Genomic DNA, 26,831 nt, shown 5'->3' on the forward strand with positions numbered 1-26,831 from the left:
TTGATTTTTCTACTGCTACACACACAAGAAAAATTGGATCATATGCTCTAAATATATATCAATCAGAACTTGAAAATTAAGTTGGTGCTTGTAAATCAAAATGTGATAGAAGATTATGAACCAATTCAAATTGAAACTCCATCACAAATTCTTTAATAATAGACTTACTTTTTCAATAATAATGAAATTCTACTCCAAGTTATTTTAGCTTATAATCTATTTTCAGTTTATAAATTGTTTAAACTACGTTAACCCAAACACTACACTAAATAGTCCAACCCCTATTTTGATCATTTTCTCACTGGAGAGGCCTTATTTCCAAATGAAGTTTCTACTTGGTGCTAGCTGGTCCTTGCCAGTTGCCATTTTAAAACTTCAGCTGCATATAAATACAGCAACAGACGGAGCTCGATAACTGATATTCACGCAATCATTTCACCTTTTCCCCATTTTTTTCTCCCACACACAAACCAAATCGGTTTTTGCTTCATTCTTCTCTAATTTTTTGGATCTGTAGAAGAAGTAAAGAAGAGATCAAGAAGGGAAAACATGGTTGAGACCAGAAGAAGTTCTTCTTCCTCAAAGCGCTCGCTTTCTTCTCCCTCATCTTCTCTTCAAAACAATGGCAAGCGCTCTAAGGTTTGTTTTCTTTGTTTTGTTTTTTTTCTTATCTGATTATCAATTCAGATTTTTGGGGTCGTTCAAATCCACTTCTTTCCATTTGAATCCATGTTAAAACATGCAAGAAAGATTTGGGGTTGTTCGAATTTTGTATGTAATTTAACTTGACTCTAAATCTTGGATTTTTTTTCGTTTGGGGTTTCTTGAGTTTTTCGAATTTTGTTTGTAACTTGATCCGCCTTGTAGGCGGTGGAAGCATTGTCATCGACTAATGATACCCTTGGGGAGAAATCCCAGGGTGGGGTAAATGATTCAGGGCCGGAATCTGCTGAGCAAGAGGTTCGATCAGCTGATCTTGCTGGTGCCAGTGTCTTGAAATCATCGGATGATGCCGCTGCTGCTGCGCCACAGAAATCGATGGAAACTGAAGGGGCAAACGAGCCTTTGGTATCACCGATGACTTTAGGTATGATTTTTTTTTTCTTTGCATGTGCTTCGAATTTATCAAAATTCTGATCTTTTTGATGTTTATGGTTGGATTCTTGAACTTCTGTGTGATGGGGTTTAGGTGATTCTGCGATTGATGTGGAGAAATCCAAGTCAAATGGGTCTTCATTGAACCGGGGAAAGAAGCGGCAGCTGAAATCTAATGTTGGTGCTGCATGGGGTAAACTTCTTTCGCAGTGCTCTCAGGTGGGTTCTTAAGCTTTCTGTATGTATATCTTTGACTCTTGCAGGTGGGTTTTGCTTCTTAAGCTTTCAGTATGATTATCTTCTACTCTTGTAACTGGGTAAAGTAGTAAAGAATCCAGAAGAATTTTGAGATGAATAAGATGGAATGCTGATGATTTGGCACCAAAAATAGTAACCCATTAACTAGCTCACTGCCACGGGTAACAAGTGAGTAAAGTTTCTTTTGTTAGAGCAACCTTAAAAAATTTATGGATGTGGTAAAATCTGAATTTGAGTGGAGGGAATGAGTTCAGAAGATTAATCTTCTGAAGTAATGTGGACAAGTGTAGAAAAGGGGGAGCCAGGGGAGGGGGTAATAGGCTAAAGTGATTTTCTAACAGGTAGAGGAACATTATGACGTTGAACGCGAGGAGTGTAAATGATCTCTTGAAATGAGTAGTAGTGAAAGCCACGTAGAAGGGGGACCTTTGGCAAGTCTGCGAAGACCAAAGACCGAAGATGTATCAAATACTATAATATCATCGTTATGGGGAAACCTTTCTTTTTTTGATCTGCAAATGTAATCGTTATGGGGAATTTTTTTTAAATTGAAATCATTGTTATGGAAAAATAGATTCGTGGACAGGACTTTCTAGGTAAATAGATGTCAGCAGTGTTAATAAAATGGGACAAAAGGATGCTCGAAAGTATAAGGTGCTTCCACAGACACATTCTTTTGAGATTTACTTTCAAACGTGTCAAAGAAATTTTGTGGTTTCTCAAGGATTACAGTGACTGCATACATGGCCTGCTGATCAATGAAGAGGGAGATTTGGCAGAAACAGTATGAATTATGTTGGAGATGGCATTCTTGGGTAGTAATGAGGGCATATCATTCTTTAGATATGTGGAAGACAGGAATTCAACACTATCAACTTGCATTGGTGCAAAATTCTAAGTTGCTTGGACCGGTGTGCGGGTATCTGATACAAGCATGGATCTAGAGGTCGGATCCTTCATGATCTTAATTTGGAGATTCAGGGGTACGGATATGGGTGTAGGGTTTTGGGTAAAATTAATTCAAATATCTGAAAATAAAGTTTTATGTTGGCTTATTTTAAGTGTTTTAAAGCTAAAATAGCTTTTAAGCACTTTTGGAGTGTTTGGGTAAGTTAAAAAGTGCTTATAAACATTTAGTTTTAAGCTAAAATGAAGGTTGTGAAGAAACTGGTCAAACTCAGAACGGATTTTCTTTGGCATGAATGTAAGGAGAACAAAGGATATAAGTTGGTGAAATGGGAAGTAACATTGAAAAATAGGTACTTGGGAGGATTAGGCATCCAAAATCTGAGGAGACAGAATGATAGCCTCCACATGAAATGGCTTTGGAGATACAGTGAAGAAGATCAGACTCTATTGAAGGAGATCATCAAAGCTAAATATGGTGAGAACAACCCATGGTGTAGCAATACTAGTTCTATGCCATATGGAAGTGGGGTATGGAGAACAATCAGAGACCTTTGGCCAAAGATAGAAGAGAACATAACTATAAAATTGGGAGATGGGAGAAAAATAAAGTTTTGGGTAGATGCTTGGAACAATTAGAACTCGAAGGATACCTTTCCAGGCTTATTCATCAAATGCGGCAACCCTGAAGCAACTGTCAAAGAATGTTGGACTGATCATGGATGGAATCTTTCTGAAGATTATTGAATGATTGGGAGGTGGACTGGGTGGCCAACATGCTTCTTCTACTAGAGGACTTCTCAGGCACTACCTCAAATTCAGATTCTATGAGATGGAAGCACGAAAATGATGGAAAATTCTCTGTTAAGAGGGCTTATGAGATAAGTAATGCACATCAAGACAGGAGACAACAATTTTTGTGGAATAATGTCTGGAAAAACATAGCTCCAACTAAAGTAAAATGTTTTACCTGGTTGATAATAAAAAAAGCTTGCCTAACACAGGAGGTTTTGAAGAGAAAGAGGCGCATTATAGTCTCAAGATGCCAACTTTGTGGCAAAACAGAAGAGACAAACAATCACCACTTTTTGCATTGTAAATTCACTGCACAGACCACAATTATGGGCCTTATTTCTTACCCTCACTAATACAAGATGGACCATGCCTGAGCACATTGTAGATCTGTTGAGTTGTTGGATAAGAAGAGGAGGGAGCAAGAGCCATAATAGATGGTGGAAAATCATCCCACACTGCATATGGTGGAATGTATGGAAAGAGAGAAATAGCAGAAGCTTTGAAGATAGGTCTAATTCCATTCATAAAGTTAAATGGAATTGTATTGTATCTTTTTATTATTGGTGTAAAAAGATAGAAATAGATGAACTAGAACGAGTAGATTTGTTAGGATCTCTGTAAATAGCTTCCTCCTACTCTCGGTTTGCCTTATTTTGAAGGTCTCCAGCATATCCTTAATGCTGAGGAATACAACGCTACCAATTTAAAAAAAATAAGAAAAACCCAAAAGCTATAAGTTAGAATTTCTAACTTATGGCTTTTGGCTTAGAAGTCAAAAATGAAAAGCCAATCCAAGATGGGAGAAAAATAAAGTTTTGGGTAGATGCTTGGAACAATTAGAACTCGAAGGATACCTTTCCAGGCTTATTCATCAAATGCGGCAACCCTGAAGCAACTGTCAAAGAATGTTGGACTGATCATGGATGGAATCTTTCTGAAGATTATTGAATGATTGGGAGGTGGACTGGGTGGCCAACATGCTTCTTCTACTAGAGGACTTCTCAGGCACTACCTCAAATTCAGATTCTATGAGATGGAAGCACGAAAATGATGGAAAATTCTCTGTTAAGAGGGCTTATGAGATAAGTAATGCACATCAAGACAGGAGACAACAATTTTTGTGGAATAATGTCTGGAAAAACATAGCTCCAACTAAAGTAAAATGTTTTACCTGGTTGATAATAAAAAAAGCTTGCCTAACACAGGAGGTTTTGAAGAGAAAGAGGCGCATTATAGTCTCAAGATGCCAACTTTGTGGCAAAACAGAAGAGACAAACAATCACCACTTTTTGCATTGTAAATTCACTGCACAGACCACAATTATGGGCCTTATTTCTTACCCTCACTAATACAAGATGGACCATGCCTGAGCACATTGTAGATCTGTTGAGTTGTTGGATAAGAAGAGGAGGGAGCAAGAGCCATAATAGATGGTGGAAAATCATCCCACACTGCATATGGTGGAATGTATGGAAAGAGAGAAATAGCAGAAGCTTTGAAGATAGGTCTAATTCCATTCATAAAGTTAAATGGAATTGTATTGTATCTTTTTATTATTGGTGTAAAAAGATAGAAATAGATGAACTAGAACGAGTAGATTTGTTAGGATCTCTGTAAATAGCTTCCTCCTACTCTCGGTTTGCCTTATTTTGAAGGTCTCCAGCATATCCTTAATGCTGAGGAATACAACGCTACCAATTTAAAAAAAATAAGAAAAACCCAAAAGCTATAAGTTAGAATTTCTAACTTATGGCTTTTGGCTTAGAAGTCAAAAATGAAAAGCCAATCCAAATAGGCTCTAAGTGGAGAACTTTCAAGGTATTATGAGGAAAAAAATATTGATAAAGAGGAGAATTTCAGAAGGTGATATAAGGAAACAGAATGGCATAGAAATTTCTCTATACATGGTACTCCATTTTCTTCAATTTCAGGTTTTATATTATTGCAAAAATCATCGTACCTGTCCCGAACTTCTCCGTTGATTTTGGTAAAAGTATACAAAATCAGTTGACCAAATCCGGTACAGATCCCACACCCACACCCATGTCGTGCCGACATGGATGTGACACTGAAAATGAAGAGTCTGAGCTACTTAGGCAAAATTCACATGGAGAAATGGGGAGAGTCAATATTATATCATTTTCTGATCTCCACAAAATAGGAGGAAAACTTTCTCATTTTCATCCAGAAGGATTTACCGAGGCATTTCAGACCAATCTTTTTTCTTACTTTTGGTTGATGAAGTAAATGTATATCCTTAACTAGTACCATGAAGGTACTGCAGAAGTATAAGAAGGGGAGCTACGGTTTCACAACTATCTGTCTAGATTCATATACTCCAAATATTCAAATAGAAGAGCCATACTTGACCAAAACAACCGTCATATCTCTTTTTTAAAGAATAGACGCTTACAGAGACTATGTCTGTTTCCATCTGTTAATAGAGTCATGCACAAGGTTCTAGTCTTCTTCAGATCTGGAATATGTAGGTAGAACATCAGAATTTTAACGAGAACGTGAAATCTTGATGTGGTAGCTACTCCATTTTGGGATGACTGCAATGTATTGGTGAGAGAGGTGAAGTCACGGAGGAATGATTGGAGAAATGGAAGGAAGAGGCTTTTGGGATCATGGAGATTAAGATTTCAAACCTATTATGGGCATTGAAGTTACTGGATTAAAAGGATGAAAGGGAAGACCTAAGTGGCAATGAGGAGATTACAAGAGAAACCATTCAAAGTGATGTGTAGTGTGTGGCTCAAGAGATAAATGAGGTAGAATCCACTCATTAAATGGTTATAACAGGTGATAGTGAAATGTTGTTCTTCTTTGGGATGACTAACACTCATTACTCATAGATGAGATAATTTTGTGAAGTGTGTTATTATTGATGGAAGGGAGGTATTAGAACAAGAAGATATTAGGAATGCACTCCCAAGTATTATTGCGACCTCTGTAAGGAGAGGGAAGATTTGGGGACCAATGTTGAACGAAGTTACTTTTCAGACACACAAACAATAAACTATAGGGAAGATTTGGAGAAACTTTTTAGCAAAGAGATCTTACTTTCAAGCTCTCAAGCTCTGGGAAGTTGCTTGGGAGATAACGTGCCTGGTCCGGATGGCTTCACTGTAGCTTTCTTTTCACCAATGTGAAGAGTGGAATAAGTTGAGAAGAAGGTGGTAGAATGCACGAACCACTGCCATTAGTATGGACTCTTTGAAATGAGTTTTAACTTTTCCATCATAGTTTGAAATCGGGAAAGGTTAGATGACATTAAAGATATTTTGCCTGGCCAGTTCGGTTGGAAGTGTGGCTAGATATATACATACTGGCCACTCAATCAGATGCAACATCAGCAGACTACAATAATCAGGGTACCTGGTGCATAACTTTTAGGAAAAATCTGAAAATGATTGGAAAGACTGGTATAGGGATCTTACTACTTGTTGTTTTCTGGAAAGTTGTATAAAAAAGAGTAGATGTGGATGCCTAGTCTGGTATGGGGATTTTAAATTTCTAAATATAGTTGCAAAGTCTTGATATTCATTGTTGATTAAAGGTATTCTTTTTGATTTTGTTAGGTTCTTTTTTCTTTTTCTTTTTGATGAATTTAATTAAAATCTTGTTCAAAGAAGGATGGATTTGACATTCTGAAAGGTCTCATTATGCAAAGAATCCATTTCGCTTTTGTGGAAGTTTGTGTAGTGTGCTGGAAGGGAACTTCTGGAAAAGCATAAGATTGTGTGAGGTAGTGTCTCAATGTTGTCCAACAAACCAACATGAGTGCCCAGGCAGGTGAGATAAGTACTGAGGTGCAAGTTGGCTTTGTACCACAATTATTTTCACCCAATTGTGTGTAGTGGTTGATGAAGTGAGTTAAGAGGCATGAGGTCTCAAGCTCAAATTTCAGCCATGGCAAAAACACTAGGTGATTTATTCCCATCTATCCCAAACTTGGTGGACGGAGGTACTCAATACCTGGACTAGTGGAAGGTAACGGGTACCTTGTGGAAGTAGTCAAGGCACCCAAGCTAGCAAGAACACTACATTATTAAAATATCTTAAAATATATAAGATATAGACGTGATAGGGTTGGTGTTGGAAACATGTTGAAAGTTGAGTTAGACTTTACAAAAAGGTGCAGCTTATAATGTCTCCAGACTGCTTTGGTCTGATTCAATCACTTAAGTCTGGTTATAGTTCTTCTTTTGATATGGAAGTTTGAGAGACAATTCTATTTTTAGTGTGTTGAGCAGACGAGGTTTGGCGCTGGCCACTCAATTGGCCGTCTTTCAACCTTAGCCTTATGGAAGTTAAAAATTAGAAAGTTTCTTTATACTTTTAAATTTGAATATACTCAAAACAGTTTCACATAATATCAAGCTCTTTTCACTTTTAAAAGTAGGCAGGCTCACTTTACATATTTACCATACCTTATATCAACAACATCCCAGATACTAACTTGTTAATGGGTTTTCTTCTGAAATTAAACCACCTAAACACTAATTAGCCTCTACTTGCTTTTGCAGAATCCTCATTTTGTCATGCATCATCCAACGTGCACTGTAGGTCAAGGTCGTGGCAGTGACTTGTGGATAGGAGATTCAACTGTTAGTAAAACTTTATGCAATCTCAAGCACACTGAGACAGAGGTAAACCTGAGTTTTTCTTAAGACACTATTTTATCCTGGCTCAAAAGTAGTGTTTCTTCATCGTTTAACATTGTTTTCCTTTGTTTCCACTTGTAGTAAAAAAACCACATTATTCATTCTGTTTGTGTTTCCTTTATGACTAGAAAGGGGTATCCATTACTCTTCTTGAAATTACGGGGAAAAAAGGCGATGTGCAAGTCAATGGCAAGGTCTACCCAAAGAATTCTACTGTTCCTCTCAAAGGAGGTGATGAGGTTGTTTTTGGCTCATCGTCTGGTCAACATGCTTACGTATCCTTAATTCATTGTCTTTGAGAGTTCATAGTCATACACGTGTAAAAAATGTGAAATCCATTTTGGATGGTAGAACTAGAATTACCAGCATTTCCTTGACTTATATTTTAGATCTTTGATAACGACTTATCTGCTACAAGTTTGGCTCATCCTGTTAGCATATTGGAAGCTCATAGTGGATCAATCAAGGGACTGCATCTTGAGGCAAGGTCCGGGGATCCCTCCACTGTAGCAGTTGCATCGACCCTGGCATCTTTGTCAAATCTTCGGAAAGACTTGTCCCTTCTTCCACCATCATCTCAAAATGGTAAGGATGTAAAACAAGGTTCAGAGGTGCCAATACTACCCGCTGCCAATGGTCTGACAGAGAAAGATGATTTAGATACTGATATGAAGGATGCTTCTGATGGTAATGATGAACCTGGTGTTTTGGTGGATGAAAAGAATGATGTAATATCTCCTGGCGTTGAAAATGGTAACTTGAATCTTGATAATGTTGCACTAGATTCAGTTGATGCAGAGATTGGTAAGGTGCGACCTCTCCTTCAAGTGCTTGCTGGATCTTCTGCTTCTGAGTTTGATTTGAGTGGTAGCATTTCCAAAATTTTCGAGGAGCAAAGGAATTTCCGAGAACTATTCAAGGATTTTGATCCTCCAACTTCTGCTTTAACTAGGCGCCAAACATTTAAAAATGCCTTACAGCAAGGAGTAGTTGATTTCAACACTATTGATGTCACATTTGACAATTTTCCATATTATTTATGGTAAATATTTATCTTTATCCCCCCCCCCCCCCCAATTTTCTCGTTGATAGTGCTTTCATTTCTGTCTCCATTACTTCTCGCTGCAACATTAAGTTTGTCCAAGTTGAAGTTGGCACTCGTGTATTTCTGAAATTTGTTTCATTGATTTCTGTACTTTTTTTCTCTGACAGTGAAAACACAAAGAATGTTCTGATTGCTTCCACTTATATACACATGAAGTGTAACGAGTTTGCAAAATATACATCAGATCTCCCCACAGTGTGCCCTAGGATCTTGCTGTCAGGTCCAGCAGGTAACTACCGCCCCATTGAAATCACTTTATCTAGTTTTGTTGAGTGCAATCCTGCCCTAAAAATCACATTTTGACTTACTGCTCACAGGTTCAGAAATTTATCAGGAGACATTGGCCAAAGCACTTGCTAAATACTTTGGTGCTAAGCTACTGATAGTTGATTCTCTCTTGCTGCCTGGTGTAAGTGTCTTCTTACTTTGATCATATGTGTCTACTCCTCATTGAGGGGCTGATACTTTTTTACCACTTGGAACACCCAAGATGCCCCTTTGTATTGGTTTATCTTATTTCATACCACCTCATTTCATGAAAAGTGGAAATGTCGTTGAAAGCTATACGATAAATATGGAGCAAGCTAAGACTGTTTGGATCACAGGCCATTTCTGGTTTTCCAATTCTTTTCATAGTAATAAATGGAAATAGGAAAGTTTGTTTATTGGGGTTGAAAAAAGAAAACTTCTATTTGAAATTATTATAGACCATGAGCTCCTTTGCATAACAGCCAAATGTTTCTATTTTCTAGTACAACCATTAGGAGATCAACTACTACATGTATTAAGGTCCATTTCATCTAGATTTACTGACATAATATATGTAAAATGGCTTGAAAATCAGGAAATAGCAGCTTTGGGTAAGGGGGGGAAAGAAAGGAAAGCATTTTGGTTTGAGCCTCGACCTCGAGCACAATAGGGTCATTTCAATGGGGAATTAGAGAATGGGACAGAAACTTTGGCTGCAACTTTGCTCGTGTAAATCAACAATTTTCCTTAGTTCTTTAAGGATTTTGTTAGTATGCTCCTGTAAATCAACGCTGAACATCCACACTACCCACTGCAAGCCAGATTAGAAGTACATGGGGAAGTGCTTGACGGCTGGCTCAGGGTAATGCAATCTAAAGTTTTGCAAAATTTTTCCAATAATCATATGGATGGTGGTCAGACTTTTTGAAGAGTATTTTATCAACTTAACAGCTACCCACCTGAGAGTTATTGTGCAGTGTTAAGTGAAATGGGAGGGATGGGCACTCTGAATATTTCTGTTATTATTGGTGTAAGAACAGGTTAATGTGATTGAATTTTCATTATCCTGCAATTCATTTGCTTTTTCATTAATATTATGTAGGGTTCAATTGCCAAAGATGTCGAGCCTGTCAAAGTAAGTTCAAAACCAGAGAGAGCTAGTGTATTTGCTAAACGTGCTGCGCAAGCGGCAGCACTGCATCTTAATAAGAAGCCAGCTTCAAGTGTTGAGGCTGATATAACTGGTGGTTCAATTTTAAGTTCTCATGCTCAGCCCAAGCAGGAGGCATCAACTGCGTCGTCAAAAACCTACACTTTCAAGAAAGGTAATCGTTGCTTTAATAGTGAGAACTCGTTTAGATTTTCTCTTCCTCTCTCTCTGATAAAGATAGGAAGCATCACTTCATTATATATATTTCGGGTTAGAAAATATCCTTTTGAGGTGGCAGTTTTGTGTTTGATGCTAAACCTGTCATTTTGACAGGTGATAGAGTGAAGTATGTTGGATCTTTAACATCAGGCTTTTCTCCATTGCAAGCACCTTTAAGGTAACTGCAATAAGTTCTGTTAATTCATTTCCAGACTCCAGTGTTATTGATGATGCATTTTGAATCAGTTCTGAACACTTGCTGTTTAAGTCTGACTTCTAGCTAAAATCCTCATATATGAATGGAATTGTTGACTTCTATAATCTGCCCGAGTATTATTTGATACTTGTAACGAACTTAGACAAATACAATTTGCATGTCTCCATATAAGTTGCTTGCTAAGTCGCTTAGTGTTTTACAATGGCTGTTTACTTGAATTCATGATATGGATCTTTTTTACGAATCAGTTGGAATATTAGTCAATTTTGTAATTGAGTTAGTGGTTGTTTAATAGCGCTAATACTCTTTTTAGTTGAATGAATTAAGTGGTCTTATATGCATATAAAAGATCTCCTATAGTCCACTCTCTGAAGTTACTACCATGTAGAATCTGTAATAACTTCAAAAGTTTCATGGAACCGTTTTTCTTGAATGGGCCAACTTTTTGTCAAAAAGTCCACTTGTTGTAGAAAATATTTAATAATAACTCCTAATGCACTTCCCTGTTATCATCTTACTAGATCCGAAAGCTTCCAAAAGATCCGGGCCCAACATAAGTTTTGCCTAGATATTCTGGCATAGTAGATGTTCATGGATAGAGATTCCATTGTGGTTATGTTTATATGTGGTTTAAATTACGAATTGATTATTATTCTCTTTTGTTACTAATGTTGATCAATTGTGTTACTTTCCTACGAAGGCTACTTATTCTTGTGATCAATGTATTACCAGTTCTAAAGAGGACAGTGTTAACTTTTGTATGACGAGAGAATGATAATAAAGTAACCATTTTACTTCAATGTTCGAAGGTTCACTATTTAGATTTCAGTCTCTAGTATTATCCAGTAGTCCTTTAGAATGAGAGCTATACCTTTGCTATTTGTCATTGGGTGTGGATTGACTTGTTTAGTAACTTAAGTTATAGCATGTTTGGCCAAGCTTCTAAAATCAGCTTGTTTTGAAAAGTGCTTTTCAAAAAGTACTTTTGGTGAGAAGCAGTTTGTGTTCGTCAAATAAATTTAAAAATCACTTTTGAGAAACAGTTAGTGTTCGGCCAAGCTTTTTAAAAGTGATTCTAAGAGCCCGTTTGGATTGGCTTTAAGTTGGTTAAAACCAACTTAAAGCCCCTTTTTAGCTTTTGGACGTGTTTGCCTAATGCTGACTTTAAGCCATAAAGTTCTTAAAGTCAGTCAGAAATGAAAAGTTAGGATTTCTAACTTTTTTTTCCAAAGTGCTTAAAGTCATTTTCTTTGACCATGGAAATTACTTTTATATCCTTTATATTTTAACTAAATTCTCAAACTACCTTTTTTTATTCTTTTAACCCTAAAATTCACATCATAAGCACTTTTATCCAAACACTCAACTGCTTATTTATAAAAATAACTTTCAGCACTTCAAAGTTCTAAAAGCACTTTATACATAAAAGTTACTTTTTTTAAGCCTATCCAAACGGGCTCTAAGTGTATTCTTCTCAAAAGAGCTTTTCAAAAAAATACTTTTGGGGAAAAACTATCTTTTTAGCTTCTGGAAAACTTGTGCTACTCCCCAGAAACACTTATTTACACTCAAGTTTGGCCAAACACCTTTAAAAAAATAAGCACTTCAGGATTGACTTCTTGTTTAGTTAATTTTCTTGTTATTTTTGTGTGCACAAAATGCTGTTTCTATTGAGATATGTCAGTCAGTCACTCCTTTATTTTAAAAATCACTGAACATGCATGATTTTGCAGGGGTCCAACATATGGTTACAGGGGCAGAGTGGTTCTTGCATTTGAGGGAAATGGGTCCTCTAAAATTGGTGTCAGATTTGATAGATCAATTCCAGATGGTAATGATCTTGGTGGTTTGTGCGATGAAGATCATGGGTTCTTTTGTTCTGGTATTTCTGTGCTGCCTCGTTTATATCAGAAAGTTCCATTGTTTATTTTGGTTGCCTGTCTCAGCTATATCGAATAACAGAGCATGCCTTTTTGGTGACCTGATCTTTTCTTTTCCACAGCTGACTTACTCCGTCTTGATAGCTCAAGCACTGATGAAATTGATAAACTTGCTATCAGTGAACTCTTTGAGGTATTTCCTAATATTCCTCTCCATGATACTATGCCATTTTTGAGCCCAGCGGGGTTAGTTTATTTATATTTTTTACCTATGTAGGTTGCTTCAAAAGAAAGTAAAAGTAGCCCTCTAGTTCTGTTCATCAAAGACATCGAGAAGTCTATGGTGGGTAATCCTGAGGCCTATGCTGCTTTCAAGATTAAGCTTGAGCATTTGCCAGAGAATGTTGTTGCTATAGCTTCCCATGCCCAGTCGGACAGCCGAAAGGAGAAAGTATGCAAAGGCATAGTTATTTTGCATTCCTTCGTGATAAAAATTTGACTTGTGATGCTGATAGCCTTACTTTATCTTTTACAGTCGCATCCTGGTGGCTTGCTATTTACAAAATTTGGAAGTAACCAAACAGCATTGCTTGACCTTGCCTTCCCAGTATGCAATGCTTTCTCTTCCTTTTCCTTTTGTTTTTGATTTGCCATTTCTTGTTGTCATTGTTGTACCTAAGAACTACGAGGATGTAAGGTACTATAACTGCACGTCTTAGGGGAGGTTGTCAATTTGCTAATTGCCTAATATGTATTTTCTTTATTTTGTTATTACCCATGACTGACACTACGGAGTCTCCAAGCCTTTACATTTGGTCATTTACGAATTGCATAATTGAAGAGCATACAAAGCAAAATAGACTCTTTTTCCTCAATATGCTGAGGTGTAGGAGTTGTCAAAGGATTGGGTGTCAATTGGGTTTTAAAAATATGGGTGTCAGCTTTAACCTACAAAAACCCATTCCTCATACTTTGTTCTTATACAATACATTCTTCTCTACTCTAATACATATATATTTTTGATAACCGTGAAATCCCAAAGGCCAGCTAGCGCATGGCTCGAAACTCGGTAATAATGGGCCTACCGCTCTACTCTCCACTTAAATACCAGACTTTTGTCTGCGGCTGAGATCGATCCCATAACATGCACCTAATTACATATCACCCATTGCACGATCTTACCACTAGACCAAAGCCCTCGGGACCGATTCCTATCCATTTATCACATTTCTCAATTACCCAAACTACTTTTACCCATCCGTGTCTCTGTCTTTCAAGTACTCCACACACCAATTGCCATCAAAAAGAAGTTTTAACACACATATGTGGATACATATATATGACGTGTCTACACTAGCAAATGGTTTCGTATATTTATTTGAAAGTATTTTTGTGACAAGTCACAAAATTCAAATTTATCTTCTATTGACCAGGAGGTCACGGGTTCAAGCCTTGGAAACAGCCTCTGGCAGAAATGCAAGGCAAGGCTGCGTACAATAGACCCTTGTGGTCAGGCCCTTCCCCGGACCCCGCGCATAGCGGGAGCTTTAGTGCACCGGGCTGCCCTTTTTATTTCCCTATGGCTGACATTAAGTTCCTAAAAGTATTACTCTCACACATTTTCATGGTTGAGCATACAACTCAAAACTCTTTCCTACATTATATGAAATTCTCAGGCATAGTGATATCAAATTTGTGGATTTGGTTGGGTATGGGCAGGAATAGATTGGGTTTTTGTAATCAGTACAGACCTTACCAACCCACCTGACACCCATTTGATCCATATCCTTATTCTTTCTTCTTATACGGCACAAATATTTCTGTTCTTACCTATCTTATACCAGACATACCTTTCTACTCTTACTCATATATCTTTATCTTTCAATCACCAAAGCTACTACCACCCAGTGTTATCAAAAGCAAGAAGCACAAAAAAGCTCTTAAGGTCAGTAGGGGAATTTAGCGCAAATAAAGCATGAGTTTTCACGGAAAAAAACGCGAAGGGAGAAAAAAATACATATATATAGTTTAGTTCAAGACTAATAATTATAAGCTTGAATGGCAAATATATGAACAAAGAAATTGAATTTCTTTACAATAAAGTGAAATATCAATTGTTTAGTTCAAGACTAATAATTATAAGCTTGCATGGCAAATATATGAACAAAGAAATTGAATTTCTTTACAATAAAGTGAAAAATCAATTGTTTTGGGGGATGGTTGGAGGAGTCGTCGTTGCTAATAATATTTTCTCTACAAGTTATTGTTATTATTCGTGTCTCCTTGAAGTTTCTAGGTAAACGTCTAATTGCATTCGAGAAGTACATGCACCTGTAAAATGGTTGATATTTACTGCATTCAATGTCATTTCTTTCCAGGATAATTTTGGTAGGTTGCATGATAGAAGCAAAGAAACCCCCAAGACAATGAAGCAGCTCACGCGACTGTTTCCCAACAAAGTTACCATACAGATCCCTCAGGTAACTTTCAGTTTATGTTTAGACTGCCAACTGTATTAATTTTGATGCAAGCATTTAATATAGGTCTTGTGGCAGGACGAAACCTTATTATCCGACTGGAAGCAAAAATTAGATCGGGATATGGAAACTATGAAATCTCAGTCAAACATAGCAAGCATTCGCAATGTGAGTGCTATATAGATATTCTAAGGAGAAAAAAAACTTTTATTTTAGATCCCTTCTATGTTCTCCAGTTGTGGATTATGTAGGACTATATGAAATATTCTGTCTTCTGTGAAATTCTAATTACTTACATAGCAACACCATGGACATTTCTTTAGCACTTCGATTTTCATTTTCTTACTGTCTTGTCCTGGATTCACCTGAAAGGCTAAAACCACCTTCTCATCAGTGCATCCCTTGTGTGAAGAGGCAGTTAATTTTGTTCGACCACTCGTGGAGCTAAAGCTGTAAAGCATAAGAATAATGTTTACAAGAAATTGTATCCTCAATGAATTGATTTGTTGAGATGTTCTAACTGTATGATTGATTTCAGGTTTTGAATCGAATCAGAATTAATTGCGATGACCTTGAAACTCTATGCATAAAAGATCAAGCACTGACAAATGAAAGTAAGTAATTTCTCGTAGTTTTAGGCCTTCTAGATTTGAAATCCTTTAATTAATCATAATAGTCTGTCATGTTTATTGATGTGGTTGTCAAGGTGTTGAAAAGATAATCGGCTGGGCTTTGAGTCATCACTTTATGCATGAATCTGAGTCTTCTATGAAAGAGCCGAAGCTAGTTATCTCCAGCGAAAGGTCAAATTTAATTTTCATTCTCTAGTCCATAATGTTGTAACATGTAGAATAAATGTTCTCTTGGTTCAATTGTCTTGGGCCGAAGGTTCTTTTCGGTTAGTTTACATGTCACTGAAATGTCTTTTTATTCGCAGCATTGCTTATGGGCTCAATATGTTTCAAGGCATTCAGGGTGAAACCAAGAGTTTAAAGAAATCCCTCAAGGTGAAGGCTCTAATTTTTTTTCTCAACTGTGCAAATTTACTTATTTTGAAGGTGCTTCTCGTTCTGAATTGCCTGAATTGAGATGGATGCTTGATTTTCAGGATGTGGTTACTGAAAATGAGTTCGAGAAGAAACTACTTGGGGACGTAATTCCGCCTAGTGATATTGGTGTTACTTTTAATGACATTGGGGCCTTGGAAACTGTCAAGGATACTCTAAAAGAACTGGTGATGCTGCCTCTTCAGCGGCCAGAATTGTTTTGTAAAGGACAGCTGACCAAGGTAAAAGGAGTTTGCTTTATGTTGAAGTCCATTGGCATCTTCATTTCCCCATCTGTGTGTTTTCTTTTTTCTTTTTTCTTTTTTGGTTTGGTTTTGTGAGGTTTAGGTTATTAAACCTTGGTCATCAAGTATACAGTTATGTTTCTGAATAAGATGCTATCTGCAGCCTTGCAAGGGAATATTGCTCTTTGGACCTCCAGGTACCGGTAAAACAATGCTTGCAAAAGCTGTTGCTACTGAGGCTGGTGCAAACTTTATCAACATATCAATGTCAAGCATTACATCCAAGGTACTACTGATATGTGGTTTCTGCCATTTCTTTTCTGACTTGTCCTCCTTAAAATGGTTGACAACTTTTTCTTGGCAGTGGTTCGGTGAAGGGGAGAAGTATGTCAAAGCAGTCTTCACGTTAGCTAGTAAAATAGCTCCTAGTGTTGTTTTCGTTGACGAGGTTGGTGACATTTTCTGCGCAATTCATCCATCACTGCACCAAATTTGTTTCCTAAATAGATGACAGTTTGACTTTCCCATTCACATCCCTACAAAGTAATTAAGTTTTCTTCTTTATGTCATTCTTGTTTATATTTTTCTTTTCCCTCCACTTCTTCATGTCTACTAGGTGGACAGTATGTTGGGAAGACGAGAAAATCCTGGAGAGCATGAAGCTATGCGGAAAATGAAGAATGAATTCATGGTTAATTGGGATGGTTTGCGTACGAAAGACAAGGAACGAGTTCTTGTACTTGCTGCAACAAATAGACCCTTCGACCTTGATGAAGCAGTTATTAGGAGGCTTCCTCGGAGGTAAACTTAAATTAAATTATTTCCTTGTGATTTATGTAACTGATTGATTGATCATGATGTCTTAGTGATTTATGGGTAATGATGCCGTAAGTGTACCTTTGATGCAGGTTAATGGTAAACTTGCCAGATTCTTCAAATAGGGAGAAAATATTGGGAGTTATATTGGCGAAGGAAGAATTAGCCCCAAATGTGGATGTAGAAGCTATTGCTAATATGACGGAAGGGTATTCAGGGAGTGATTTGAAGGTCTGGATCAATATTAATGCATTAGTTTTTGTAATCCTTCCCTCAAAATAAGTGCATTTATATTCCATGTTTTATATCATACTTATTGCCACTTTGAATTTCCTATAACAGAATTTATGTGTGAGCGCTGCGCATTGCCCTATTAGAGAAATTTTGGAGAAGGAGAAGAAGGTCAGTCGACTGAGTTCAGTCTTGTTGTTCCTTATAATTCTGTAACCTTTCAACCTTTGGTTGAATTGGTGACATGGACCCATGACATACAAAAAATACAACTATCGCTAATTTTGTTTGGAAGTCGTTTAGTTATGCTTCATGATGTTTGTTTCATTTCATGATGTTTGAAGTTATTGAGTCATCATCATCTGCGAGGTGTCTTTACACTTTAATCTTCTAATCTATTGATTATGTTTCTTTTTTTTTTTACTTTTGGGGCATGATTTCAGGAGAAAACATTGGCAATTGCAGAGAAAAGGCCAACACCGGCATTGCATAGTAGTGCAGACATTCGTCCTCTTAACATGGATGATTTTAAGCATGCACATGAGCAGGTACAATAGCACATACTGCGGTTTGTTAAGCTGATTTTTATGTGTTGCATTCTATTTTCTTTGCGAAATTTACTTGGGGTTCAGGAGAAAGGTTGGTAGCTTTATTTACTGCCAAGTTGACTTTGGGACTTTCTCATGGATCCTTTCGAATGTCAACCTGTTGCAGATCGTCACTGCCAGATAGAGATGTACTCAAGTGATTAGTTTATAGATATGTACTCAAGTGATTAGTTTTATTTTATTTACTCCCTCTGTCCATTTTATGTGACACCCTTTCCTTTTTAGTACGTCCCAAAAAGAATGTCACCTTACTATAATTAGAAATATTGTAACTTTAAAATTCCTCTTTACCCTTAATGAAAGGATTTACAACCACACAAATATCAAAGGATTGTTTTAGACCACAAGTTTGAAAAATCTTCCTTTTTTTCTTAAACACCGTGCAAAGTCAGACAATGCCACATAAAATGGGCTGGAGGGAGTATATATTTATTGGTGGGAGATACAGATTTGGGGTTTGGGAGCTGTCGTCATAAAATTAAGGGTAAATCATATTCACTGGGTGAATGTTGTTGGCTCTCACGTCTTATTACATGCTACTGGTGAAGTAGTTAAAACAGAATTCGGTTCATGTGATTGCACTAGAGTCCACCACAATATTTTTGTGGTTTCAATGAGGTAGCCTGAATTCATCTTGAAAGATCAATAGCTCCTCCAACTGAGATAATTCTCTCTTTCTTGTGGCTTCTTTCCTGGGTTGCAAGTCTAAAGATTCTTTATTACGCTAGCATCTCCTAGTCAGCCGTTAGTATAGGGACCTTGTACCTGCACTGTCTGGCCCTTAATCTGACAAGCAAAATATAGAGATAAATTCCAATACTCTTCTCTTTTACAATAGTGGGTTTTTAATGGTATATAGCCTGGTTATATACCTTGCGTCCTAGTTTTATCAGCTAATTGCTTTGGCCCTTATACAGCATCACCATCTTTGTAACAGTGCAATGCCCGCTAATAGTGTGGATAAGAGTGATTAAGAGGATGTCCATTGGGTAAAGCCATGTTGGGGATCCGAGGAACTTTGGTACTTGGACTTGTGAGCTCAAGTGTCATTCTTTAAGCAACTAATATTATTCTGGTGCCTCGTTTTGGTCAATTCTAGAGGGTCTCCTTGCATAAACCTACACTCATCTCGTCTTATCCTTGTTATTATGCTTGCACGCTCCAGAAGACCCTTATCTGTAATGAAGAAGAAAAGTTAAGATAATGCGATCAAATGACCGTCACACTTGATACCTCCATAATAGCAGCTAATTTGATAATCTCAATCAAAATATCATGTTCTTCTTCTGAGAAATACCTTGCTGCATAGGTGATGTTGGATGTTGATAGCATATTCTTATCAACTTTTGTCAATTTAACATACCAGGAAGCTTGATGGTTTTGTACCAATTTATGCAAAATGAAATCACTACTACTTGTTACTGTGCGTAAAAAAGGGAAGTACTACTACTCTTTAGAGCCCTTGTATGGTTTCCTAGCTTTATCATCTTTCTTTGCTGTGGAGAATAGTTTGGTATCGTGTGCTTTGCATACATTTATGACTTTCTTTGTGTGTGAACACATGCAGGTATGTGCCAGTGTATCATCGGAATCTTCAAATATGAATGAGCTTCTCCAGTGGAATGATTTATATGGAGAAGGTGGATCAAGAAAGAAAACATCCCTCAGTTACTTCATGTAGAGGAGATATAGCTATATAGCAAGCATTGGTTCATTAATTTTCCTGTTCTGCAACCTGAGATAGCAGCATGACCGGCATGCGTGGATAATCCATTCCAGGTTCCCCAAAGTCCAATTGGCCTTGGCCCTGACCCCCTTGTGTATCATACTTAGTTGATAGGAGTTTCTTCAATTGCAAGTCCTTTTAAGTCCCTCAAATCTCGTCTCACCCAATTTTCTCATTTGTAGGTCTCTTTCTCTGTACATATGAGTTGAGTAATTTAAGAAAAGCATCATCTCATATTCAAGCATTATCTCATATTCTTCTTCTATATTTGAGTTTTGTGTAGTTTGATTTCTTTTGATGGAGAAGGCCTTGTTCTATTGAATCTTTTTAGGTTATCATTGGATAGTATTTTGACTTCGTTGAGCACGGGCACCACCTCAATCCCTTGCACAACAGTAAATTTACCTATTGTTGTTAACACACGCAAGTAAATTTACCTGAAGTTGGATGACCTTGTTCACGAAGTCAAGTTTGGGATTAATAACATGTCAAGTATACGTTTTTCTTTTGTTAGCCTCAAGGTCTTTCGAAAACTACCTCTACCAGATTAATGAAAAATGTATCTACGAGTCAGATCGTATATATAACCAAATATCTAGCCATATGAAACTCAATATTTGATGAACACATGAATCTAAACCATTTTGGTTTGTAATGTCTGCAATGCAATTGATTGATTAGTATTAGCTAACTGATGAAAGGAAAACGCTATCTAAGAGCGTGCACCATTTTGCTAGTCATATGATGTAAAAGGAAACAAAATCATAAGTTGTCCATCTACAGAGAGAGTCCATTGGAAGCTAGCAGATAACGTTACTTCATGAAAAAAACGGTGAAAAAGAGGTTAAAGATGAGTAGGTATGGCTTAGTGGTTAATAAAGTGGGTTGAGCATCATGAGCTCTCATATTCAAATTTCAGTTGTGGTAAACCACTAGGTGATGGTGTGCAGAGTTATGCAAAAGTTGGCTCGGACACCACGGTTTCCAGACTACATCCTAGAGAAGTAACGCTCAAATTATGGCATTTACCTCTACGGCTCTACCTATCTTGACACAATAACTATATGTGCAGTATAAAATGCACTTTTCGCTAACAATCAAGCTAAATTGCATTTGCTTTAACTTGTAAATGATGCAGAATAAGGATAGGAAGAAGCATATTATTCCTTTTTGCCATGTAATACTTGCATTTCAAGAGAAAAAAGTGCACTTTTCCCAATTAAATGACTTGAATTCACATGAAAGCATATTGACCATAGGGTAGTTCCAACTACTTAATTTTCCATCAGCATTATGTGACTAAGATTTCATGCAAAATGGAGCTTTCACACTAGCTAGAGCAAGAACAGATGCTGGAATTCCCCACAAGGAGTCACCACATATTAAACCGGAAGCCACTGCAGGTCCAAAATCTTTTGCCTTTTGCTTGTTATACATTTGCCAACCGAATAGGATCAATGACCCTAGACACATGTCAATGGCAAAGTACCCTCCAAGGTAAAATGGTATGGCCATGCACATTGGACTCGGAATGAATCGATAAATTCCATACTTGGTCTCAAATTTCTTCAGCAACTGAGTCACTAGGTTGATGAGAATAGCAATTAGAAAGAACCAAATAGAGAGGTTGAGGCAATGTTTGGGTAGACTTCCAAAACCTTCGACACCAAGTAGGGCGATTCCACGATACATGAGAGCATATGGTGCAGGGTATGAACCTTTTGGATCACCTAACGGATAGGCAGTGTTGAAAATCCAGAAGACTAGAGGGGTTATGACACAACCCATGGCAGTTCCAATAAGTTGGCTAAAGAACATGGAACGCGGGGATGCAAGGGTTAAGTAACCAGTCTTGAAATCTCCCATCAAACCAGCAGCTGTGTCTACTATGCTCATCATCAAACCACATGAAGCAAGTCCAGCAATCACACCACCATTCTCCAAACCAACCCAATAACTAAATGTAAGGATTGCAATTTTTCCGTAATTTGATGCAAGGGACCAATCAGTGAGGCCGGCTCCATAAGAATTGCAGAAGGCCAAAATAGGAGCAAATAAATAGGCAACCAAAACGTGATACCATTTGAGTGAGCAGAAGATAATGGGTACCACAATGATAGATACGACTACAATACAAGCGTATCCTCCAATAGCTGCCCAGTTGGGAATCTGATCTTTCAAGAAGTAGTCGTTTTGTATCTTATTGTCATCATCGTCTTCTTCTTCTTTCTGAGGACTCTTCCTCTTTGTGAAACTTAAGATTGTGACCACCAACATGTAGGCAAAATGGAAAATACCATCACCAAGCATCATGGCAATTGCAATAAATACTCTGTATCCTTGGATACCATGAAGACTTGTCGCGGATAACTGAGCAGAGTACCAATCCCCTTGCTTTGCTTCAATCATTGGCCACATTATACCCCATGATACTATAGCACCAATTAGCAATGATATGTTCACCATGTAGGGGCAAAGCATACCAACTCCAACATACGTTGACGAGAAATCAAAATAGAACTTTTTTTCATATGCTTGGGAACCAAATGTATGCAAGCTACCAAATCCACACCCTTCATCCCGTGCAAATATCCACTGAACAGCCCCAAATATAAAGCTGAATCCAAACGATTTGAACAATGAACCAACTTGTTTCTTCGCGAGCTTAGCTCCTTTCGGAGTGTGAAAACAATTGATAAGATATGCAGTTGCAGTTCCACTTGGATATGTCAACTTGTACTTCATTATCATCATCTTTCTTAGTGCTACAATTGAAAATAGACCAGCAAAGCTAACAACAAAAAGATAAGGAAACATCCAACTAACAGCAAGCTTCTTAGTATTATTCGGAGTATTTCCTGCATCTGCTTGAGATGCTATAAATGGACTCATTCCCAACATATAACTTGCTGTTCCACTGCTAAAAGCAATGCCAGAAGAAGCAACGACACACGTCTGTATAACAGTATTCTCCTGCCTAGTAAAAGGCTGTTTCAACTTGCCAAACTTGTCAATAACAACTGTCCATGATCTAACCCCCGCGAACCCTAAGAGTCCAGCTGCCACATTGAGAGAAGGTATAACACCTGTTGTGAGATTGAGTTTACAAACGATGAAGTTGAAGACGATACTTAGGATCAATCCGGTCACCATTGCCCTCAATGTTATTTGTTTCTCCCACGGGGGCACATATTCGTCCTTGAATGCATTCTCTGTTGATTCCCTTTGCGCGCCTTCCCTTTTTTGATCTCCATTTCTCACCATTTGAAGCCTATATTATACATAGAACATACAAAACAAAGAAAGTGAAATGTTACGTTTGAATTTAGTTTCTGGACATGTATATATATCCATATCAATTAGTACAAACTTTTTAAATCATATAATAATATTAAAAGGAAGAACTCAAAGAAGTACAGTTGAAATGGATGGATAGTAACCAAAAAAGATTGACAAATAAATAGACATAATTACATGTATAATTACAAAAAAATTCACAACAAGATATAGAGGGAAAAATTCAAACGATAATATATATCATAAAGGAGAGAGAAAAGACAATACTCACAAGAAATATCAATAGATACAAAGAATTTTAAGATTTTGGAGAAGAACCATAACTCTCCTATGGTTTAAAAGTGTCAATATTATATTTTAGGATTCCTTATTAATTTTCCTAATACAATTTTATCTTATATTTTTCTCAAATATCTTTTTTTCTTACCATATCTTTTAAGATTCTTTCATTATTAATTTTCCTAATATACCTCTTATAGTATATTTTAGGATTCTTTCATTATTAATTTTCCTAATATACCTCTTATATTATATTTTAGGATTCCTTCATTATTAATTTTTCTAATACATCTTATCTTATATTTTTCTCAAATATTTTTTTTCTTACCATATATTTTAGGATTCTTTCATTATTAATTTTCCTAATATATATCTCTTATATTATATTTTTCTCTTACCATATATTTTAAGACTCTTTAATTTTAAATATTATAAAGATAATTAATTATTAATTTGAGAAAAATAGTAAATGACGATTTTATCTATTATAAAGTCTTTTGATAAATAATAAAAAGTTCAAACAACATTTATAAGATTTTCATGATTTTATATAAAAAATAGATAGATTTGTACTTTTTTGTAATAAGGTATTAAAAATAAATTCAAATTTTTTTTTTAAAAAAAGGAAAGAATAGAGAGTCACGTGAATAAATCAATGACCAAATGAAAGACACACCTAATAGTTTTTCACTTGATTTCAAAGTTTGGTTATCCATATACACAATCCAATTTCAAAATGTAAATGTTATTCAAAGTATATACATAAATTGGTATTACATAAGTAAATTTTACTCAAAAGCACAGGAGTTATGTTCTCACTTTAATTTTTACACTCATTTTTCAATGGTGTTAATTTAATCTATTTATCCTTTTCCTCTTTTTATAAATTAGTAAATATAAATAAGTAAAATTGAATAAATGGTACCTTGATAAGTAGACAAAATCTTGAAAAGTCTTCAATCAAACTTATACTTGCTAGATCTTCTTTTCACTGAACAAAAAGAACATAAGGAAATCAATTAAATTCAAGATAACAAAGGAAGGGAAACTATTATGATGGGGGATTTTGAAAAACTTTTCTTTACCTTGGTAGATAAGTGAAGCACGATATAATACTGTACTTGAAAAAATTAAAACATTTAAAGGTGTAATCAAGCTGCAATTAGGAGTGTTAATTCACCATACAACTGTATAGTCAAAATTCATTGAATCCCAAAACAAATATTAAATGAAAAGGTAAATATTTTAAATGATTTCAAGAAAATAAATTAAGAGTTAAAGGGGTATTTTCGTAATCCATTTTGATAAAAATTCTTCTCACTTCTTTTATTTAAAGAAATGTTGATCGAAGGGACATCCGATAAAAAATTGAACAATAGACAAAATTATAAATACAAAAATAATAGATACAATTATTATTTATTATCTTTATTTATTTGTAAAATGTAAGAACTCTTCATATATATATATATATATATATATATATATATATATATATATATATATATATATATATATATAACTTTAAAATTGACATATTCATTGCATAATTTCTCACCCTTTCTTGATCATCCTCATCTCCATTATTTCTTACCATTTGAAGCTTACATTGATTAATTATACTTAATTAGAACATACAAACAGAGAAAGCTTAATTTTTTTTAAATGAAATGATCTGACATATTCAAATGACCTTAGAAATATATGAATAGGTAAAATTGAATAAATGGTACCTTGATAAGTAGTAGAAATATTGAAAATTCTTCAATCAATATTTCTGCCAATAAGTGTTGTTATCAACAAATAGAACACATAACACTATCTATTGTTATTAAAACTTCTACTTGCTAGATCTTCTTTTCACTGAACAAAAAAACAACATGAGGATATCTATTAAATTCAAGATAACAAAGGGTAAAAAAATAATCAAGAAGTAGAAAAATTAGAAGATTGTTGTGAACTATAGGAAGGGGAACTATCATGATGGGGGATTTTGAAAAACTTATATTTACCTTCATAGATAAGTGAAGCACGAGATGTAGTAAATTAGGAAGAAAAATGTTAAACAAATTCAATAAAATGTTACAGCTTTTGAGTTCTTCAATATATAATAAACGTGGGGGTTTGTGTATTAATAACAAATTGAAGACTTTTTGGTTAAGGATCGTAAAAATCTTAAATGTGTAACTGAAAATCATTATATTACTAATATACATATACATATACAATAAATATAGATATAAATAGATATGTCTTATCTTAAAAGTAAACTTCACAATTTAAATGTTAAATTGCTAAAATACCTTCAAACCTTAGATAGAAAATAGTGGAGGTCACAGATTAGGGTAGAAGGCTAGTAGGGATAGAATGGTGTCTTGCCTTATGTCGATTTAGGGTTGATCATAGATCTAGGCGTGCCATTATAGTTGTGTTGTTATATTGTCTTTTGACTATATATCACATTACTTTGCCATTGTTATTGTTTTTATCTTGTAAATTTTGTATCGCTTTTCGTTTTTCCCATTATACTATATATATTGTTTTTTTGTCTTACTTGGAGCTGATTCTTTTGAGCCAAGGATCTTTCGGAAACAACCTCTCTGTCTCTATGAGATAGTAATAAAGTCTGCGTAGATTCTATTCTCCCTACACTCCACTTGTGGATATATTGTTGTACTAAAATATCCTTAACTAAAAACATCTAATTTAGTTAAAATACCTCTATTATCTTTTTATTAAAAAACCTGCAAATACACACAACAGATGCCTCTTTTGAAGAGACACCTATTCTAACTTCTAACTTCCTCTTGCCAACTACCTATACAAAGAAAAATTAATTGAAGAGATAAATATTTTAACTTCCAAATTCCTCTTGCCAACTACTTATACAAGAAAAATGAAACGCTACATTATCGTAAAGTTACAATCTTGAGTGCTCTTTATTCATTCCCCAAAAGAAAATATATATGTGATACAATATTGAAATAAGGAAATTAAATATCTTCTTAATATGCTACCAAATATATAAAGAATTATATGATAATTATTTTCTTATAAATATGCCACCAAATATATAAATAATTATATGGTAATTATTTTCCTACAAATATGCTACCAAATATTATACTGCAATACCCCCCCTCAAGTTGGAGCATGACAATCAAAAATGCCCAAATTGGAAAGCAAGAAGTCAAACTGAGTTTTGCCGAGAGCTTTGGTAAAAATGTCTGCCAATTGTGAAGATGTTGAAACATGCGACACAGAGATCAAACCTTTATTAATTGCATCACGAAAAAAGTGACAATCTACCTTAATGTGCTTTGTTCGTTCATGGAAAACCGAATTGTTTGCAATGTGCAAAGTGGACTGACTATCACAAAACAATTTGATCACCTTGGGATGTTATATACCTAAACTCAACATCAGACATTTCAGCCACTTCAACTCACAAGTGACCGCAGCCATGAATCTATATTCAGCTTCTGCAGAAGATCTAGAAACTATGTGATGCTTCTTTGTCTTCCAAGAGATGGGAGATTGACCTAGAAATACTAGCCAACCT

At 35.9% G+C, this 26,831-nt stretch overlaps 2 protein-coding genes across 2 annotated transcripts; one reads left to right on the plus strand and one right to left on the minus strand.

Annotated features, from left to right (window-relative positions):
• The first annotated feature begins 309 nt into the window (after positions 1-309).
• Positions 310-19,960, plus strand: LOC129882926 (uncharacterized). The gene is made up of 27 exons (XM_055957429.1): positions 310-639; positions 868-1,087; positions 1,190-1,314; positions 7,587-7,709; positions 7,853-7,999; positions 8,114-8,766; positions 8,937-9,058; positions 9,147-9,238; positions 10,181-10,403; positions 10,562-10,625; positions 12,398-12,546; positions 12,667-12,737; positions 12,822-12,995; positions 13,080-13,151; positions 14,923-15,024; positions 15,100-15,189; positions 15,560-15,635; positions 15,728-15,824; positions 15,959-16,028; positions 16,130-16,309; positions 16,476-16,598; positions 16,677-16,760; positions 16,929-17,113; positions 17,221-17,359; positions 17,471-17,530; positions 17,803-17,907; positions 19,535-19,960. Exons 1-27 carry the CDS (start codon positions 550-552, stop codon positions 19,646-19,648), a joined length of 3,750 nt encoding a protein of 1,249 aa, XP_055813404.1. The 5' UTR covers positions 310-549; the 3' UTR covers positions 19,649-19,960.
• A 945-nt stretch (positions 19,961-20,905) lies between these two features.
• Positions 20,906-24,261, minus strand: LOC129881789 (probable metal-nicotianamine transporter YSL7). The gene is made up of 2 exons (XM_055955899.1): positions 24,195-24,261; positions 20,906-22,964 (listed from the first exon to the last, which is right to left on the minus strand). Exon 2 carries the CDS (start codon positions 22,955-22,957, stop codon positions 20,993-20,995), a length of 1,965 nt encoding a protein of 654 aa, XP_055811874.1. The 5' UTR covers positions 22,958-22,964; positions 24,195-24,261; the 3' UTR covers positions 20,906-20,992.
• Between the last annotated feature and the right edge of the window lie 2,570 nt (positions 24,262-26,831).

This window comes from Solanum dulcamara, chromosome 3, assembly GCF_947179165.1.
Source record: "Solanum dulcamara chromosome 3, daSolDulc1.2, whole genome shotgun sequence".
NCBI lineage: Eukaryota > Viridiplantae > Streptophyta > Magnoliopsida > Solanales > Solanaceae > Solanum > Solanum dulcamara.